Below are 20,911 nucleotides of genomic sequence, written 5' to 3'. Positions count from 1 at the left end.
TGGATGGGAGGGGGTAAAAAAGCAGCCTGAAGTGGGGGATAAGGGTGGGAGGGAGGGTGCAGGAGCAGAGTGGGCATGGGAGGATCTGTGTGTGAAAGAGGGAGGGTAAAGGAACAGGCTGAGGGTGAGGGTCTGGCTGTGCTGGTCAGTTTCCTGGCTCCCCTGAGTGGCGGGCAACCCAGAGCTAGTGCCAGCTCCCCACCCCTCAGAGTCACATTAACCTGAGATACGCGCAACTCTAGTGCACATATCTCGGGGTTCTACTGTATTCTATTACATTGAGTTGAAAGCAAAATAATTTTATTTTATGATTTCTAAAGGACATCGGGTATTTTCTGTGGCTTGCTAGCAACTAAATTGCATTGTGTCTAGGGGAATTATATCCTTGAGAAAGTCAGTGAACATGTATCAGAGAGGTAGCCATGTTAGTCTGTGTCTTCGAGAACAACAAGAAGTCCTGTGGCACCTTACAGACTAACAGATATTTTGGAACATAAGCTTTTGTGGGCAAAGACCCACTTCGTCATGCATCTGATGAAGCAGGTCTTTGCCCACAAAAGTTTATGCTCCAAAGTATCTGTTGGTCTTTCAGTGAACACGGTAAGCATGTTCACTGTAGCTCTATTGATCTCAATAGAGCGGTTTTCTCTTTTTTCATGTGGTTGCAGAAGAAGGCACAGTCTGATGTTCTGTGGCATTTGAAAGACTGCACTGAAAGACTACTATTTTACTATTAGGGTCTTGAATTAGGACTTCAGTTGGTAGGTGCCTTATTGTAGAAACCTGCTAAGCTTTCTTGGGCAGCATCTGTGAAAATATTTATGTGGTAACTAAATGCCGCAACTATTAAAAGACATTTTACACTTACAGGTTTTTGGTAACTGAAGTACACTGATGATTGCATTATAATTAGCAGAATCAATAACAACCTTGCTTTGCTCTTATTTTCCAGCTTCGAGTTTTCAAATTGGCAAAATCTTGGCCAACACTGAATATGCTGATAAAGATTATTGGTAACTCAGTAGGGGCTTTGGGAAATTTGACACTGGTGCTGGCCATCATTGTCTTCATTTTTGCTGTGGTTGGTATGCAGCTGTTTGGAAAAAGCTACAAGGAATGTGTCTGCAAGATCTCCAATGACTGTGAACTTCCACGCTGGCACATGCATGACTTCTTCCACTCTTTCTTGATTGTATTCCGAGTGCTGTGTGGAGAATGGATAGAGACTATGTGGGATTGCATGGAGGTTGCAGGGCAAGCCATGTGCCTTATTGTTTTCATGATGGTCATGGTGATTGGAAATCTAGTGGTATGTACTTAATTTATTTTGCTTCTAATTTTAACTGGGTAAACTAAAGATGCTTAAGGGCCAACATTTTAAAATTTAAATTATTTAAATTCATGTAATAATTTACTCAAAATAAGAAATGATAACATTATAATTGAATCTGAAATGTGAATCGATGGCTCTGTGAACATTCTTTCACACATTTCTTACTTATTTACAGACAGCACCCTATACTAGCAATGCTCCCTCTGTGACACGTGTAGTGTGTCAGGACAGCCAGGTGACTGGCTGTAACTCGAACAGAAGTGGACATAGGCAGCAGCAGGTGCACAAACTGGAGCAGGAGTAGTCTGTCCCATATCAAAGAGCACTCCCAACAAAGTAGTGACACTCAGCAGACTGGAGTGGCTGCTTTCATTAGGATCCTGTATACCTGCCATCACCAGCTTAGGTCCCTGCTTGTGGATTGTCTGGGTCCTTAGGACATGTAGCTAATCATCTGAAATGACTCAGGCTCCTGGCACTCAGAACACAGAGGCTCAGGGATAACTCTTTAGGCTCAGAACACTCAACATAATACATTACATTGTATTAGTATTTATTTCTGTAGCATTTATTCAGTATTATTATTCTGATTGTCATATTTATTTAATTAATAAAGTCCAAGAATTTGCTAAGTATTAGCCCAAGAATGTGGGCAGATTGCTGGTGGGAGAGGCGAGGAAGAAAATATCCCGTTCCCATGGTATGAAGGTATGAAGTGGCTGCACAACTGTCTCCTAATGACTGTAGTAGCCTCTGTGAGTCCTACACAATCCCCCCATCAGGGAAGAGGGTGGGTCTGGTCCCACCTCTCTCAGCATCTCTGCACGTGCCTTCACCTGCCCCATGCACACTGCCGTTCAAAGTGCTTATATGGAGTTGGACTTGACTTTTTGATGGGGTTTTCACCTTGTCATCTAGCCAAGTGCATTTTGTGGGATTTGCAACCTAAAAATGCTGTTGGCAAGAAACAGTAAAATGGCCATTAGATAGTTTGATATTCTGCTAATCATGAAATAAAAATTGTCATTAAACATTAAATGAGTCACTGTCGTCACTTAAAAAATAAGACATCCAGCTATGTTTTCTGCTTACTGTTTTTTAGGTACTCAACCTCTTTCTGGCCTTGCTACTGAGCTCCTTTAGTTCAGACAACCTTGCAGCTACTGATGATGATAATGAAATGAACAATCTCCAAATTGCAGTGGGAAGGATTCAGAAGGGAATAGATTTTGTAAAAAGAAAAGCACGTGAATTCATCCAAAAAGCCTTTGTTAGGAAACAAAAAGCTTTAGATGAAATCAAGCCTCTTGAAGATCTAAACAACAAAAAAGACAGCTGCATCTCCAACCACACTGTTGTAGAAATAGGTAAAGACCTTAACTATCTTAAAGATGGGAATGGAACTACCAGTGGCGTAGGCAGCAGCGTGGAAAAGTATGTCGTCGATGAAAGTGATTACATGTCATTCATAAACAATCCAAGTCTCACTGTGACAGTACCAATTGCTGTCGGGGAATCAGATTTCGAAAATTTAAATACAGAAGAGTTTAGCAGCGAGTCAGATCTAGAAGAAAGCAAAGAGGTAGGACTATTTTATATTTATCAAGAAAAGTTGTGGTTTTTTTTCTATTTTAGTTTTGATTTAAAATCTAAGTTCTATTCCTTTATAGTGCCATATAAAATCTTGTAACAGTATAATAAAAATTTGATCAAAGGTTGCAAGTTTCAAATGTGAAAGAAGTAAAATTTTTGATATATGTGACAATGAAGATGCTTTTTGAAAATTAAGATTAATTTCTATTTTTCATTTTTACTTTATTGAGATATTTTAATAATTGCAAAAGGTGCCCATTTTCTAGCCGAGGAAATGGATGTCCTTTCTTTATGCAGGGTACTGGTACTGAACGTGCAGCAATAGTGCAACTTTTCCCCTAGCTGCCTCACCAATATGTCTTAGTATTCCAACAGAATTCTGGAGGGTTCCACTTCTAGAAGTAACAGTCTCCATTCCTTACGATCTTTGACCTCTTTGAGACTGTAAAAGAGTGCCAATGTTGACTAGAGCTTTTTTCAGAATACAGCACTTGGATTCTGTACTATGATCATCAACCCATTCCATAAACACCACTAACATGACAACAGATGGTAACAACCACCAGTTAGGGCTAGATCTAAACCAGTTACATAGTGAAAAAACTCTCTGGAAGCTTTTATCCCAATATCAAGCACTTACATGCAGCCACCAATCATTATCCTGCAAGTGCCGAAGCAATTGAATCCAATTGTTTTCCTGGACACTGATTAAATTTCCTTTTTCCCCACTGTCTAAGTCATACCTGTAGCCACTTTTTCCAGTTTCTCTAGGGAAATTCCTTCAGTGGCACATTTTAAAAATATAGTTTTATTTAACTATTAAGAGTGTTTAGTTTGTACATTGTTGTTGAAAATATGTTTCAGTATAGAGCAGGAAAAGTGGTTTAATAGACCACTGACATTGTAAGGTTTATTCTTATTATTCCTCTACGAGACCTACATGTCCTAAGTGCAAACATAGGGCATATATCTGCTGAACTCTTTTAATCTACACTAGAGAAGAAAAAGAAATATCCCCTCCTCCCCCCACCACCCACAGTTTACAAGAAGTTTGGTTGGTACATTGTTCCATGATGATCCATTTCAGAGCTTTTACTGCTACGAGAGACATCCAAATTTACTACGAAGCTTATCAAAGTCTTTCTGACATGCAATCTGTTTTGTTCAGGTGACAACAGTGACATAAGTTGTTTCTTCTCCTCTACCTAAATCATGTAGTTTCTTGGTATAATCCTGATCCTAGAGCAATCTGTTTATCCATCTTTCTAAACATTTTTCCTAAAATAACTCTTCACCTTCACTCTTAACACAACTATCAGTGCTATCCATATGCTGTCTTAGATTTTGGGGAGAAAAGATCATTGTATGGTTCATACTATGACTGAGAGTTTTGTGTTATTTTGATGAAGTGAAATAATCAGTGTGTCTCTCTCTTCATCTGTAAAATGGGAATAATAGTTGTATAAATTACAGTGGTATTGTCAGGCTAAATTTATTACTTTGTGTAAAATGGATAGCATTTTCCATATGAGGAATTCAGTAGGACATCAAAGTACTACCATTGTATTCTACATAATTGGATGTACTGTGACTGTAATTGTCAGTGGTGCATCAGGCAATAGATAGTATAATATGAATGATGATAAAGAAAAATTCTGTGATCATCAAAACTGTGACATAATCAGTAGTGCAACTAAGACCAGGACCATGAATTATGGTATATTTAAAAAGCGCTCTCTCGCTCTCTCTCTCTCTCCTTCCTATTCTGAGCTCTCACCCAAATCCAAGTAATTTTGTGTAAATGTCAGATTAGGGTCCACTTATTAATGGAATGGCTTTCCTTTTATCTTGCACTCTTTGTGCTTATTGCTGAAAGCATTTATTTAGACACATTTCAGGCATCCACTTTTGCTTTTGTAGTCTGTTCTTTGTTCTCAGGATAGATTCCCAAACACTGGAGTCTACAGATCCCTGAGGGCCTCACCAGAATCTTTTTTTTTTTTTTTTTTTTTTAATTTTGCTTCCTGGATCTTTTCTTTATTTAACTGTCCAGTCTCTTAACTGGGTATTTAGCAAACTGTATGCCTTTTCAGAAATATCCTTTGCATTAGCTCCGCTTGAAGATAATTGTTCTCGGGCATTGATATTACTGCTTCTGGAAGGTTAGTTCTGATGGTTAACTCAGTTTCCCAGAAACAACTAAGTTTTATGTCCTTATCTAAAAGTGGTGTAAACCTTTGTGATACAAGGTAAGTGAGGTAGTGCCTTTTATTGGCTCAACTTCTTTATCAGAGCTCTGTATAAGCTCTAAAGCTTAATTCTTTCCCCACAAGAGGTTGATCTAATTAAAGGTAGCACTTCACTCACCTTACCCTTCTAGTATCCTTTAACCGACATGGCTACATCAACACTAAATATTTGTATCATTCCTGGAAGGGTCATTCTGTAGAGATCAAATCATGGCACAGCTGGTAAACAGGAATTCTAGGTTCTATTCCCAGCTCTTTTACTAAGTATATCTGTAGCCCTGGCCAGATCATCTGGGTTCTCTCCCATTTTTTCTGTTTGTAGGATTGGTGTAGTGATTCCTATTTCACAGGTGTACTGTAAGATGTTATTTACTAATGATTGGACATAACTTGGAAATTTCATAAACCTCTTCTCTTGCATTTTGAGGGATCAATGATAATCTGGGAAAACAGTGAACAGAATTTGTACTTGTGTAAATGGTGCAATTCTGTTACTACGTTTCAATAGCGATTCCTCTGCTAACAGTAGTTATGAATTTTTCTCAGTTACTCTGATAAAAGCTGCCACATGCTTCAGATTTTAATAAAAAGGATTAATGTTCTTACACTCTCTGCAGATACATTGCTGAAAGTAATTTGGAACTTCTAATTAGATTAGCCTGCAATTTTAAAGCTGTAGGTTCTACAAAATTAACCTCAGGAGTAGTTCTGTAAATATGTTTATTACTCTGTTTTGGTTCAACTTGCTATCCTGAAATACTGTTAAATATTCCTTTTTTGTTTACAAAATGACACAAGTTTTCCCACTAGCATTTTTCTTCTTAATAGTAAGATTCAGTTTTTTGCTACAAGGAATAGTCAGTTTCTGGGTCGAACTATTAGCCTAAAAATCAATCCTTACTGTAAATTTCAAAGCTCTTGAAAGTTCATTGGATTAATGTGCTTCTGAGATATATATATATATATATATATATATATATATATATATATATATATATATATAAGACCTTTCTGATATTTTGCAAAGGACAGAGTGTTACAAATGTAATTGTTCAGAGGCCTTCTCGTTGGCACACATCATGCAAGAATGGTAATGCTAAAGAAGCTATGCTTTCAGCTCTCATCAGAGGGGGGATTCTTGCTGATACTGTGGTAGTCCCTGTCAGTCGACATGGATATAAAATAATTATCCAACTAAATCTAGTTTATGCTCCTCTTCAGGTGATTCTGCTGTACTTTGAGGTGTGTTATAGGGAAGAATGAGGATGTTTCTGTAGATTACCTGTCATAAAAGAAGATTCTTAATAAAAGGACATTCTTCTATTTTCATGTCAAGCTCCCCCACCTACTAAATAACTGCAAGACAAAATGTCTTGTGTGATGTCTTGGCTCCATTGAAGTTGATGGGAAAACTCCTCATCAGCTTTAGTGGAGCCAAGATTTCACTGATTTTGTTTTACAGTCAACTTACTGGTCATAGATACAGTATATAGAAATTATAATGCTACCTGAAGCCATGAACATGAAGTCCTGAGAAGTCCTTGTTTTGGGCCACATATCCTCTTTTCTGATAGGGGCATTAGCACATGGCAGAGTGTTGATATACCATTTCTGATATGGAACAACCAGACTGAATACAGTATTCAAGGTATGGGCTTGCCTGGCATTATATAAAGGCATTATATGCTCTATCTTATTATCTATCCCTTTTCTAATGGTTCCTAATATTCTTTTTTGGCTGATGTAGATGGAATAAGTAGATGTTTTCAGAGAACTACTTAAAAGATTCCAATAACTTTTTCTTTAATAGTAACAACTAAATTAGACTCCTTCATCTTGTGTGTATAGCTAGGACTATGTTTTACAAAGTGCATTAAGTCCCATTTATCAGCACTGAATTTCATTTGTCTTTTTTTCCTACAGTCACCCAGTGTTGTCAAATTCCTTTGTAAATCTTTGCAGTCTGCTTTGGATTTATCTTGACAAATTTTTTTATCATCCGCAAATTTTACCACTTCATTGTTTACCCATTTTCCAGATTATTTACACACACGTTGAAAAGCATTGGTCTGAGTACAGATCCCGGAGAGATCTTGTTATTCACACCTCTTGACTGTGAAACTAACCATTTATTTCTATGCTTTGTTTGCCACCTTTTCATCAGTTACTGATCCATCAGAAGACCTCTCTTAGCCCATGGCTGCCTACTTTGCTTAAGAGCTTTTGGTGAGGGCCCTTATGAAAGGGTTTTTGAAAGTCCACGTATACTATATACACTGTATCACTTTTGTCCACATGTTTATTGACCTCCTCAGAAAATTCCAGAAGATTATTGAGACATGAGTTCTCTATGAAGAAGCTGTGTTAACTCTTCCCCAGTATATTATGTCAGTCTATGTTCAGTCTTCATTTTTTACTATGGTTTCAACCAATTTGCCTGATGCTTATATTCAGATTGCTGGCCTATGATTGCTGAGATCACCCCTGGAACTTTTTTAAAAATTGCCTTCTTGTAAGCTATCCGTCAGTCATATGGTATAGAAGCTGATTTAAATGACAGGTTACATGCCACAGTTCTGCAATTTCACATTTGAATTCCCTAAGAACATTTGTGTGAACATAATCTGGTCCTGGTTACTTATTAATGTTTATTTTAATCCAAAACCTCCTCTATTGACACCTCAATCTGGGACAGTTTTTAGATTTGTCACCTAAAACTGTCTTATTTGTAGGAATCTCCCTCACATCCAACGTGGAGACTGATGCAAAGAATTCATTTATCTTCCCTTCAATGGCCTTATCTTCCTTGAGTATTGTTTTAGCATCTCTGTCATCCAGTGGCTCCACTCTTTGGTAATCTTCCTACTTTTGATGCACTTTAGAAGTTTTTTTTTTGTTAATTTTTGTGTCTGTTACTAGTTGCTTTTATAATTCATTGTTGGCCTGCCAAATTATACTTCCACACTTGGCTTGCACAAATTTGTGATATTTTCTATTTTCTTCTGTAAGATTTGGCTTCCACCTTTTAAAAGATGTTTTTTGTCTCTAACTGCCTCTCCTTTACTCTGTTTTTTAGCCACAGATTGCCCTCATCCCTTTGCCACACATATAGGGCCCTTAACATATATGATGCTACTACTATGAGTAAGAAGTACTCACATCAATGAGGGTTTGCAGAATTGGTCCCAACTTACTGTCACATAACATATTGGTACTCTGGCTCATTCCAGCACCCAGTGAAGACAAAAGTATTTTTTTCATTCCTTTATTGAATATTGGCTCCAGCTTTTAGACAATGTGGGTATTATAGAAATAGTGTTCCATTGGATTTCCCTCCAAAGTATAGGTTTCAGGATAGTAATTTTGCCAAACATATTCATCTGATATTTTTTAAATCTCTTAATGCAAATACAGGCATCTTCTAAAGCTGTTGTAATCATGTTATAATGTATTTTTCTTTTAATCAGGATTCAGAAGTCTAAAAAGCATTTATTATTTTACACTCTTACACGTCATTATATTTCTCTGAATGTACTTAAAATAAATGTTTGAAGTCTTTAATCAGCAAATATGTGTAAGAGTTTCCAGAGCAATAAAAAGAGATACTTAGAATCTTGAACTTCATTTCCTACCATTCTTACTTCTCACAGGCATAAAATCAAGCTGGATCAATCAAGAATGCAACTCTGGTACTTTTTTAACCAGGCAGATCAACGTATCACCAATTTTACACAGGTTACCTAAACAAGTTATAAATATATACGATCTTTTTCTGATGGATATTGACTGGCATGCATGCTATTCAGCTATGTTTCTTGCCCATCCATTGCAATATAGTAAAAACATTCAAAACTGCTCTTTGCTGAGTCATGTGACTCACATCACCGCATGGTCAGCAAGATTGGCACTCCCAGTATTTTTATGAATGAGATGCTGACTTATCCATGAACTTTTTAAAAACATTCTAATAAATTTTTGAAGTGCATGCTATATAAGTTTTCCAGCTCTGATGATAAAGTTTTGGGATTTAGTTTTGAAGTAGCTAAGGTATAAGAGGGGCCAAGTAGAATATTGTTTATCATAACCATTGAAAACATTTTTAATTGGCCTAGGAGTATGTTATATTGATAATAGAAAGTTTTTTGTTGTTTCAGAATTTTCTCATACTGTCATATTTTCATTTTAATTAAGATGATTTGTAAATTCAGATAAGCATTCACTTGGGCTGCATTGTTTATTTATATTTATTTTATTCAGAAATATTTGTTGTTCCTAAATCCTGTATAGGTAATTTAGTTATTGTTGACTATATGAAACAGTAATAGAAGCACCATAGAATGAATTGTGTGTGTGATGATGTGTTACCATCATCTGGTAAAATAGCTTACACCAAACTGATATTCTGCCAATCAAACATTTGAAAACCAGTTCTGCTCTCTCATACACACACGGGCACATTGAACTAGGGTTGCAGAGAGAGAGCTGATAGAAAAATCTAGCCCATTTTGTTCATCTTGGAAACTTTTAAATTGTAAATGGAGGCTGCCCATCCTGAAAAAAAAAGGCAAAAAAAATCTAAAAGTGATAAAACTATGAGGAAGCTTTTGAGTCGCAAGTAAAATGAAAATTGTGGTCAGCAAGGTAAAATTAATGTTGATCAAGGGATCTCTTCTTTTCTTCTGTCTTCCATCTCACCTACTCAGCATTACTACAGGTTGAATCTTTCCAGTCCAGCACACTCTTGTCTGGCAACATCTGGGGTCTGGCATGATTTTAGTTCAACCAGATGACCACTTTTCATAGGTGTGGTCAAATTTCCTGTGGTCCCATAAAGTTAACTTACAGCTATCAGTCCTGGCTCTCAGTGTTCTGCTGTTATTTAGCTCTCATGTGAGCTCAGTAAGGTAATGCTGCTAGACAATATTGACCTCCCATGATTTTGCAAATTCTCTGGTTTGGCACTGGTTAGACCCCAAGGGTGCCAGACTAGGGAAGTTCAAACTGTGTACTATTTATTATGTCATGAAGCAATATTATTTTTAGTCCATCTGTAAAATTACAATATGCACTGTAAAACAGCTGAATGAAAATGTGGACATTGACTGCAATTAGGGGTCGTAAAATTCTGTTCAGTGAAAAAACGTACTTGACAACAGTCTGGGATTTTGCCATTATTCATTATAATTGTTTTATAAATAGTTTATATAAAAAAGTTCAGCATATGGATTTTTCACAGATTGTTCGCAGAATATTGGTATTTTGTAATTCCATGCTATGTGATCAATCAATTAATCACATGATATTGTTTCTGCTCCCAGTTAGATTAACTAAACTTGATAAACAGGAGCCTCTTTCTCCGTCAGAGAATTGTCCATAAACATTCATGTTGGTTTGTGCAAATTAAAGCCTTTAGAAAGAAGCATTTACCTCTAACACAAATGCTTTTGTAGGTATTTGAACTGCTCTTCATGTCTGGTAGTTACCTGACTAGTCCTAAATAGGCAAATAAAGTAGGTTCTGAGCAACCGCAAAGCATAGCAGTACGTTCATCACAAGAATTTTCATTATTTGTTTTAATGGCATTTGTCCAGTTGTAGTCAATACCCACCAATTTGCCTTTAGTTGCAATCTCCCATTTCTTTCAACTCACAGAATTATTATGCCTCTTTATATTAGGACATGACATCCACATTCTGCTTTTTATTACAGAGTTGCAGTGGTGCATGCTGAAATTAAAATTTGGACCGGAAAATGTGAAGTTGAATTCTTTTTTGAGCAATTTGGCTTTTTTAGTTGGTGATAAACATGTATTCAAATTGACTGTGTCACCATTTTCATCACAGATCATCTCATTTGACTATTCATATCCATGCAACTCTTATATACGTGATTTGGGTGAGAAATTAGGAGACTATTCTGCATGCTATTTTAAATATTTTTCTATTGGTATTTGGAAAAAAACTTTAAAATAAACAGGGTCTCTGTCTGTACCATCTTTCTACTCTCTCTTGTTTTGCTCCTTGATTCCTTTCTCCCTTTCACCCTGATTTCAACAAAATAAATAAGGCCGTTTCTACACAGACCACTTTTTTCGAAAGTGGCATGCTAATACATGGCCCGAAATATGCTAATGAGGGGTGGATGCAAATTCCCCGTGCCTCATTAGCATAAGATCATGTGATTTGGAATCTGGAAGACTGTTCTTCCAGACTCCAAAACGCCATTTAGAAGCACAGCCCCCAGAGAGGTCTTCCAGAAGGAAATCCTTCTTCTGGAGGCCCTTTCTTTTCAGCGGATGCAAATTCCCTGTGCCTCATTAGCATAAGGTCACGTGATTTGGAGTCTGGAAGACTGTTCTTCCAGACTCCAAAACTCCATTTAGAAACGCAGCCCTGGGAGAGGTCTTCTGGAAGGAAGTCCTTCTTCTGGAGGACTCTTCTTTTGGGTGGATGCAAATGAGGAGCGGATGCAAATTCCCCACATCTCATTAGAATAAGGTCATGTGATTTGGAGTCCGGAAGACCGTTCTTCTGGACTCCAAAACGCCTTTTAGAGGGCCTCCCCAAAAGAAGGGGCCTCTGGATGATGGACTTCCTTTTGGAAGCCCCCCGCTGGCTGCGCTTCTAAACAGTGTTTTGGAGTCCAGAAGAATGGTCCTCCGGACTCCAAATCACATGACCTTATGCTAATGAGGTGTGGGGAATTTGCATCCACTCCTTATTTGCATCCGCTCAAAAGAAGGGGCCTCCAGAAGGAGGACTTCCTTCTGGAAGACCCCTCCCGGGGGCTGTGTTTTTAAACGGCGTTTTGGAGTCCAGAAGAACGGTCTTCCGGACTCCAAATCACGTGACTTTATGCTAATGAGGCATGGGGCATTTGCATCCACCCCTCATTAGCCTATTTCGGGCCGTTTATTAGCATGCCACTTCCAAAGAAAGTGGCCTGTGTAGAAACGGCCTAAAAGTGAAAAGTTCAATGAGCCCTGATTGTAAGTAAAGCAAAACTATATGAATCTGTGAGGTATGTGTGAAGTTCAGAAAAGAAATCATATCTAAACTTTTTGACTTAGGGTATGTAGCTGCATTTTGAAGTCCTTCCCTGATGGTCAGATTGCTTTCAACTGTTCGGTTCTATTTAAAAAGCTAAACTAAGAGCTGTTTCCCTTGTATCATATTGCTAGTTGAAGCATGACTGAAAGTGTTACTGGTACATGTGATATTTTAAAGATATCTATGTGTGATGATCAGGATAATGCCACTTTAAGATCTAGTTGAGTATTTTTTATACCTTTCTTATATGCAAAATGGGAGGAAAGGTAGATACATCATAGATCAATGTGGATAGCATTCAGTCAGAAAATTTCCTTAGTATGCTATTCAGGGAAAAAAATCTCTCTGTGCATCTTCCTGTCTTAGGCTAAACCTACACTAGAGAGTTTTCTTGACAAAACTCACGGAGCATCCACATTACAAATTACTGTTGACAGTAAATCGGCAGAACATGGAACTTGTTACAGCAGCATTCTGCCATTCCACTAGGAAGCAGAACACCTTTGTTCAACAGAATCTATTAACAGAAAGCGAGTGTGGACACTCCAGAGGGCCCTCTGTTGGCAGACAGGACTTCCAGGACACTGGGCAGCCCTGTGTGCTCTGCTTCCCGTTGGCCATTCTATGAAGAGAGTGGTCAGGCAGTTTGGCCACTCTCTGTCCACAGAGCAGGTTGACAGAGTGATCTGCTTTTGTTTGTCGTCACCATCTGTTGCCAGAAGTTTTCCAACAGTACCTTCTGTTGACAGATTGCTATAGTTTAGACATAGCCTTATAGACTAACTTTTGGAGATATCTTCACTTCAGCAGTGCATTTCTCCACTTTCAGGAAAACAGATTCATGGTCATTCCACTCAAGCTAGCACACTAAAAATAGCAGTGTGATAGCTGTGGCACTGGGTGGTGGCTCAGGCTAGCTGCTGAAATTCAAGCCCACTTGCTCCCTGGGTCTGAGCTGAAGTGTGATTGCTGCAGTGTTCACACTGCTATTTTTTTTTTTTTTTGGGGGGGGGGGTGGTTCAGTCAAGCAAAGATAGCTAGAGTCTGTTTACCTGGGCTTGGAGGCATGCTCCTACCTAAAGTGCAGACATATCCTAACACTTAACTCTGACAAGTAACCTGACTATGTGCTTTCTCAAACACAGAAATTCAGTGTGTGATAAGGATCACAAATGGCTTGTTAGCATAGCCAAAGACATGTTAACAAAGGTAAAGATTATCTTTGATAATTAATTTGTTTGTATCTAGAAATGCATTGCTTCAAAAAAGGCAGCATATATACTGTCCAGTATAAATGTGGACTCAGTGTAGTTCTTTTGAATAGTGGTGTGCAGAGAAAGAAGCTATCAGGTGCTTTGGAGGTGTGCATAGGTAATAAGTTAGGAAGTACACTATATTCCTGAAAATGCATAGTCTGCAAGTTAGGGAGCAGGTGTCTAGATCCCAGGCTGGCTTGAATGTGTGCTGTCATTGGCAGTAACCACGGTAATACCAAATGGACCTACATGTTAAACTACATATAGTATGTGGTAGTGGCCTGACTTTTGCCAGGATGTATCTTTTGCTGGATGCAGATAGAGTAATGCAATATTCTTTCCCACCCCTGCATCACCTCATGCTCGGGTAGGATTTAGCTGTCTACCTGCAAAATGGCTGTTACTGAAATTTGCTATTTGTGTTTACAGTATTTTAAATTGCCTCTTTTTATAGAACCATTTTAGTGAACTTTTCTTGGCCTGTTGAGTGAAGGAGTAACAGAACTCTCAGTAAGACAAGCCAATTTAAAATACTTTTGTTTTGTTTCAAATACCAACCGCTATTGGCATTCATTATTTTGATAAGCAGACTGTAATTCTGCCTACTTTAACTCATATGGTTATAATTACAGCATTTTACAAGAAGCATACCAAATTTTCTGTGAGAAGAGACTAGTAAGACAAAATTTACCATCCATAAAATTCAAATACTTACCCTGCATTAATAAAGACTAATATTACTAACATTCCTGATAATTGTCAGATTATACTGTGTTTCTGCTTGATCATTTTGTTCTCTTCTCATGTCGATTACCCCTAATCTTTCATTTTGTTATCTGTCTGTCTTTAAAGTAGTTACTGAATAAATCTTATGTAGTGTCATCGATAAGAACTTACTATTCATTCCTGCAATGGGCTCCTGCTGAATTAACACATTTCACAGTGGATAAGTTTCTAAGCTCTTTACTTTCATCTTACAAAAATAAACAATAGGTTTTTCAAATTCCAGCTTATTTTTAACCAGTTCATAATTTTTGTTTGCTCTGCTGTTGCTGCAGCATTTTTGCTATAAATGCTGCCCAGGTTGGAATGATGCAAGTACTGTCTTAACAGCATTCCATAGTGTACAAAGAAAGTATTTTCCTTGATTTTAAAGTTATTTATTTATTGTATTATTAAGAGTTAATTTTAATGCTGTGGTATAAATGCATTTACTTGAAATGTAATTTGATGTTTATCTTATTTGTGGCTTTCCTGAAATTGATAATTTGTATTCATACCTAGCCAAACTCTGTGGCCCTTACTTGAGAATTACAGAATTTGGCTCTTTATTTATTAGTTTTACCATTATAGAGGCAGTATTCCACAATAGTTAAATTGGTGCTTCAAAAATATATTTTCTGTAAATTTACATCTACTACCTTAGAATACGACTTGAATTCATATGATGATTGAAGTTTCTTATTTTCACATGTTGCACAATATCAATTTACAGCACATTTGATGTATGTCCTTTCATAAATATACATGGGGTGATTTCTTACCTCATATCTGTGGATAGGACTTCCCCGATTCCCCTGTGAAGTTCTTGGGTAGACAGGAGGCCTAAATTTATTCTCATTTGTGTAGGTTTGGATTACCAAAGAAACTAAAGGAGCTAGGCACCCCTGTTCCATTGAAACTATATGCATAGTACACAATGAAAAAAAAAATTTCATTCTTGCAGGACTTTCCTGCAAGCCTGGTCCACAAAGCTGATATAGCTCATGGAAATCAGATAAGTCATTGTCAAGTCCTCACCATTGTAAATCTTTCCATATATTATTTGATAAGCATTAAGACCTGCAGACAGGGAACTTATGATAAAAACAGCAATGCTAGGTTAACTCTACACTAGAAGCATCTGTTGACAGGTTACTGTCAACAAGGGAATCTTGACAGAACCTCTGTCAACAGATTGCATCTCCACACAACTTTCCTTGTGGACAGAGAACTGCCAGACTGCACTGCCCTCTGGGGCCAGAAAGCAGAATGGCAGCTCTGCAAAGAGGGCTGCCCAGCAACCAGAAGCCCTTTCTGTCTACACTGCATGTCTGTCAACAGTACTCTGCTGACATATTGTTATGCCTCAAATTCTTGAGGGATAATACTGTTGAGGCAAATGCAAAGTTCTGTCGAGAACCTATCAACAGAATGCTTTAAGTGTGTAACCGCTCCCTGAGTTATGTCAACAGAAGGCCCCTTCTGCTGGCAAAACTCTCCAGGGTAGACCCAGCCTTAGAGATAACAAGGAGAGGAATTCAGAGATTATCCTTATCCACCTGTATCTGTACCGACCAAGTGAACTGAAGCTGCAGTTAACATCATGCATGTTTTAATGTTCAGAAGAAAATTATGTGTGTTTTCCATTATGACTGGGAAAACTTAAATGAGTGAGTGTCAGCTAAATGATTTTTGATATCCTATAGGGTATGTTCCTGCTATGTATGCAAAAAGACTCCATTCACTTCTTTAAGATACCAAGCTATCTGTAGGGTTTGGAAATAGAAGAAAGACCTGTAGAAAGAGTAAAACTCCAGAGTCTATAGTATATTTTTCATTATATCCCTAAGAATACAGTAGTCCTTCCCTTGAGAACTTTTTAGGTAAAAATAAGACACACTAACCTACGGGAACAAGGTTTAAGGAACAGTAAGACACAGAGACCACTAAGCTTCTTTGTACAAATTAAAAAGCATAAGTAACAGAAAATGTGATACATATTTTTAGTGTTGCAGATTTCAATATCCTTGTCCACTTTCATACCAAACATTTCAAATACTACTAATTTATTTTAAATTAGTAGGAATACTCACTCTGGACTCTATCCTGACTCTAGACTGGTCATAGAATTTCCATGAGATTCTAGAGACCTATTCCAGATGATGACATCTCATCACAGTCAGGGCAAAGCAGTGCCTAGGCAGACCCTAGGACCATCCACTGTTTCATATACACTGGGCCATTTCTAGGACTGAGACTGATGTATCTGCCAAGATGGGTTACAGCACTCACATTTCCCTTTAAAATTTTTGAGTGAAGTTTTATCGGTGGTCTGCATCTCCCTTTCCTGCAATAGCTGAAAATGCTGCTGTACCACTCAACTTAAAATTTCTGAGTCTGTAATCATTATTACAATATCCACAGTAAGCAGAGTACAAAATAGTCCCTATAGTACAGCTAGTGTCTCAAGAGATTTTGTAAAATTTTATTTTGTAGCATTTAATCATGGACACTAAACTCCTTGCTAAGTTGTTTGGAGGTTCCTGCAATTTTTTTTTTAAAGTTTGTAGCTCATCAGCTAACAAAGGCCCCATCCTGCATATAGGCTGTACAGTCAAAATTCCTATTGGGTAGAGTGTCGTGTCCTCTGGACAGTAGGAAACACAGGATATTGGATGCTAACTTGCATAGCAGTTTCAGACACCATTCATATAAGGGTTCTTTGCAAATCATGCGTATTGGAGAAAGATTAAGTAATCTTGTTTTAAGGACAGCAAGGTTTCCTGGAAAACAAAATTTGTAGTACATATGTGTTTTTCTAGTGTATTTTCTTTATGCATCATTGCTAAATATTTTGCTATAGTTTTGCTAGATTTGGAAGATTTATTTGTAGACAAGACCAATATTATTCACCTTATACTAGTCACCCATTGACTTCAATGGGGTTACTTCAGTAAAGTGATCAAAATTTGGCCCAAAGCCTGGGCATTCCAATTTAATTATGACATTCAATCAGTTTCATATAATCACAGTATACAATTTGATTTCACCAATATAACAGCTATACTCTCAGGATTATAAACCTGAAACTCCTCTTAAACTACACTGGTATAAATCTATTGAAATCAGTATAATTATAACATGGTACAACTAGAACACATGAGAAGCAAACCACTTCTCTTTAAGCCTGAAGCATGTATTTTGTGTTCAGTATTAAATCGTTTTAAAAGTTTGTCTGTTTTCAGTGTGCACAAATTAAGAGGAACAGGAGCTAAAACAGTTTTTTTAATAATTATCTTTACAAGCACTAAATTAAGTTGAAGCTTGATAATAATTTAACATTCTTCCTCGGAATAATGCCTCTAACGTAAGCTTCAAAAGTGTCAACGAAGTAGAGAAGTCTTTAATGCCGTAATGCAGCAACCATCTGTTTAAGATTTACACCACATAACTATGTACTCTCAATCTGCTTACATCATTCCCTTTATAAAATTAGCTATTTATCAATGCAGTCATTTTACTGATGTTATGCACTACATGGTAATAACATTGTAAGAGGCCATAGAATGCTGTGATCAAAACTACTTTTGTTTAGTATGGCATTCATATTTGTCCGTTGGTAACCATACGATATCCTAACATAAAAGAATAAAGTTGAAGATCTGAATTGCATCACTCTCTTTTGTTCATTAACACAATATTCTTTTCTTACAGTTTACTCTGAAAAGTATTTCATTTCATTTAATCTATCCTATCAGTGTGAATATTTCTGTTTACTTCTGAATTAACTAGACACATATGTGTGCTATACTAGAGTAACAAGTAGTTTCAAAATGCACAGTAGACGGTATAAGTGCATTGGCAAAAAATTATGCAAAATAATGGCTATTGCTCTAAAATTAATGTGCTGTTTTTTTCTTTTTGAAAATCTAGAAACTTAAAAGTACTTAAACAACTGGTAAAATGTATTTTCATGTCTATGAGATGAAAAAAATCAAATATCAACTTTTAGGTTTGTCAGATTTGATAATCACCATCTCTATTAGACATGAAAATACTGCTATGCATCTTTCTATTGGTTTGGTCATAATGTTGGAAACATGATGTGCTGTCCATAGTATATCAACCGATACTCAGACATCAGTGGTTCAGGAGCCAAATCAGTGCTGTTCATCCAAAAGAACCACAGTAGTGTGAATTTATTGTTTAATTTATATAATACTGTGTATTGATATTTAAAAAGTATGGCAAGGGAGATTGTGTGTATATAAGTAAAACTCTCACAGCAAAGTGACTGATTATTTTTTATCAACTACAGTTGGTTAATAACATAGCAAAAAAGCTTAATTGGTTGATAAATTAGATGGGTTGATAATTAAATCACTAAGTGTTTTAATAGCATGTGCTGAAGAGAACTGCAGGAGACACATTATAAAGCCACCTGTGGCTCAGAGGCCTCAGTCTGAGTATCACTGTTATAATTTATAATTCAGTAACACAATTGGTATGTCCTCATGTACACAGGACATCTAATTTTAAGCATATTTAAATTTTATTTAAAAAATCCTCTATGTGCTGCAGAAAATAGCCAAATTATTCTGGTGATTCCCAGTAAGAAAATATTAGAATACTTCACTTGGAAAAAAAACTCGATGTGATGTAATTTCTAATCTTGTGACCTTGCCTGTAGTAAAGTAATTTGTCATTACATATAAAATATGCTTTTAGGGGCACTGAAATACAGTTATGCATTACAAATATATTCTGTTTGAAACAAATTTAATGATTTAAAACAAGTTATGTGGACTTTTATTTACAGAAGCTAAATGCATCCAGCTCATCTGAAGGCAGTACAGTTGATATTGGACTTCCTCAAGAAGGAGAACAACCAGAGATAGAACCAGAAGAAGCTCTTGAACCAGAAGCCTGTTTTACAGAAGGTGAATGATGCAAATTGTTGTCTGTTATAATAGTTTTTTTTGCATAATAAACTACTCCCCATTTGTGGCACCAGGGTGCAGCTACACTACATTCCCTGTTTGGAAGGGGAATGTAAATCGACCTATCAGAAATGCAAATGAAGTGCAGATTTACAAATCTCATGCTTCATTTACATAACTGCCTGGGATCTTGCATCTGGAAAAGCTGTTTTCAAAAGCCAAAACAGCCCTGTAGACAGAATACATACGAAAGGAAACCCAGTTTTCAAAAGCACCCTACTTCCTCATTTTTTTCAAGAAGAAGGGTGCATTCAAACTTGGGGTTTTCTTTCGAATGAACTCTGTCTACACGGCTGTTTTGGCTTTTGAAAACAGATCTTCCAGAAGTGAGATCCTGTGTGATATGGAAGTGAAGCATGAGATTTGCAAATCTGCACTTCATTTGCATTTCCAATTGCCACATTTGCTGCATTTGCACTCCCCTTCTGAAAGGGGAATGTAGTGTAGCCATAGCTTAACAGTGCTCACAACCTCAAGAGGGGATAATGTTCATTCTCACAGCTCCCTTTTGTATTAATATCTCATTCAGATAGCGTTGCCACATTTGAACTTTCAAAACAGAGTACACCCCTAGCAGGAGCATATATGTATCACTATCTACCAACTCACATTGTATTAATGTACAGTAAACCCTCAATTTTATGGACCCTGATTTAGCGGACTTCAGGAGCAACGGACATCCCCCTGTTCTTCCAAAGTCTTCTAGGGTCTGTAAAATCATTACCCTGCCTCAGAAAAAAAGTTAAAGGACTTACTGCTGGTGGAGCCTGGAGGAGCAACCACCTCCTCTACCAGAGCTGCCATACATACATGGGGGCTCCAGCAGTGGCTCCTCCAGGCCATGTGAGGCCCCTCCAGCTGCACACGGCAAAGCAGCTCTGGTTGCACAGCAGGGCACCTCCAGCCATGTGCAGTGAGGCAGCTGCAGCCGCGCAGCCAGGCACTTTCAGCCTCAAGGCAGTTGCAGCCGTGCGGCAGAGCGCATCCAGCAGCGTGCTGTGAAGTGGCTTCAGCCATGTGGCAGGGCACCTCCAGCCATGTGCAGTGAGGCAGCCATGCAGTCAGGGGCCTCCAGCCACAAGGCAGCTGCAGCCACATGGCTAAGTGCCTCCAGCTGCATGCGGTGAAGCAATTCCAGCCACTTAGTGGGGCACCGCCAGTCACATGTGGCAGGACATCTCCAGATGCATGGCAGGGCACTACCAGCTGTGAGGGAGCTGCAGCCGTGCAGCCAGGAGCCTCCAGCTGCACTCTAGCTACATAATGGGGTCCAGCAGCTTCTCCAGAGAATGGCAGGGTTTGGTTTTTGCGGGGGCGGGGCAGGGAAGAGGGGAAGGCTTGGTCTGGAGCTGGGGGAGCCTAGCAGGGGTGGGAGGGCGGGGAGGTGAACCCTCACATATAATGGACTTTAGGTATCAGTGGATGACCTGCTCCACCCTTACCCCATTATATCAAGGGTTTACTGTACTATATATAACACATTAATACAATGTGATTTGGTAGATACTGATACAGATACATTCTTAGGGATGTACTCGTTTTTGAAAGTTCAAATATGGTGACCCTACAGAGGTGTTGAATCTCGCGTTTAGTTCTGGAAATATCAATGGCACTTAATAGGTATCATAAAATATGTTATACAAATCTTACTTTTGTGCAAAAAGTAAGA

General features: G+C 37.9%; 1 protein-coding gene across 11 annotated transcripts in view; it reads left to right on the top strand.

Moving 5' to 3' along the window:
- Window positions 1-20,911, top strand: part of LOC142016823 (sodium channel protein type 2 subunit alpha) — a 100,331-nt gene that overhangs the window by 34,430 nt on the left and 44,990 nt on the right. For all 11 annotated transcript variants that reach the window (XM_075001153.1, XM_075001150.1, XM_075001145.1 and 8 more), the window contains 3 exons: window positions 953-1,309; window positions 2,436-2,915; window positions 19,062-19,182. In XM_075001153.1, the coding sequence (XP_074857254.1) occupies window positions 953-1,309; window positions 2,436-2,915; window positions 19,062-19,182 (958 nt within the window). The remainder of the gene's footprint in view (window positions 1-952; window positions 1,310-2,435; window positions 2,916-19,061; window positions 19,183-20,911) is intronic.

Source organism: Carettochelys insculpta, chromosome 8, assembly GCF_033958435.1.
Source record: "Carettochelys insculpta isolate YL-2023 chromosome 8, ASM3395843v1, whole genome shotgun sequence".
In the NCBI taxonomy this organism is placed as follows: domain Eukaryota; kingdom Metazoa; phylum Chordata; order Testudines; family Carettochelyidae; genus Carettochelys; species Carettochelys insculpta.
The sequence above is the reverse complement of the archived record's forward strand: the minus strand, read 5'-3'. Positions and strand labels throughout refer to the sequence as shown.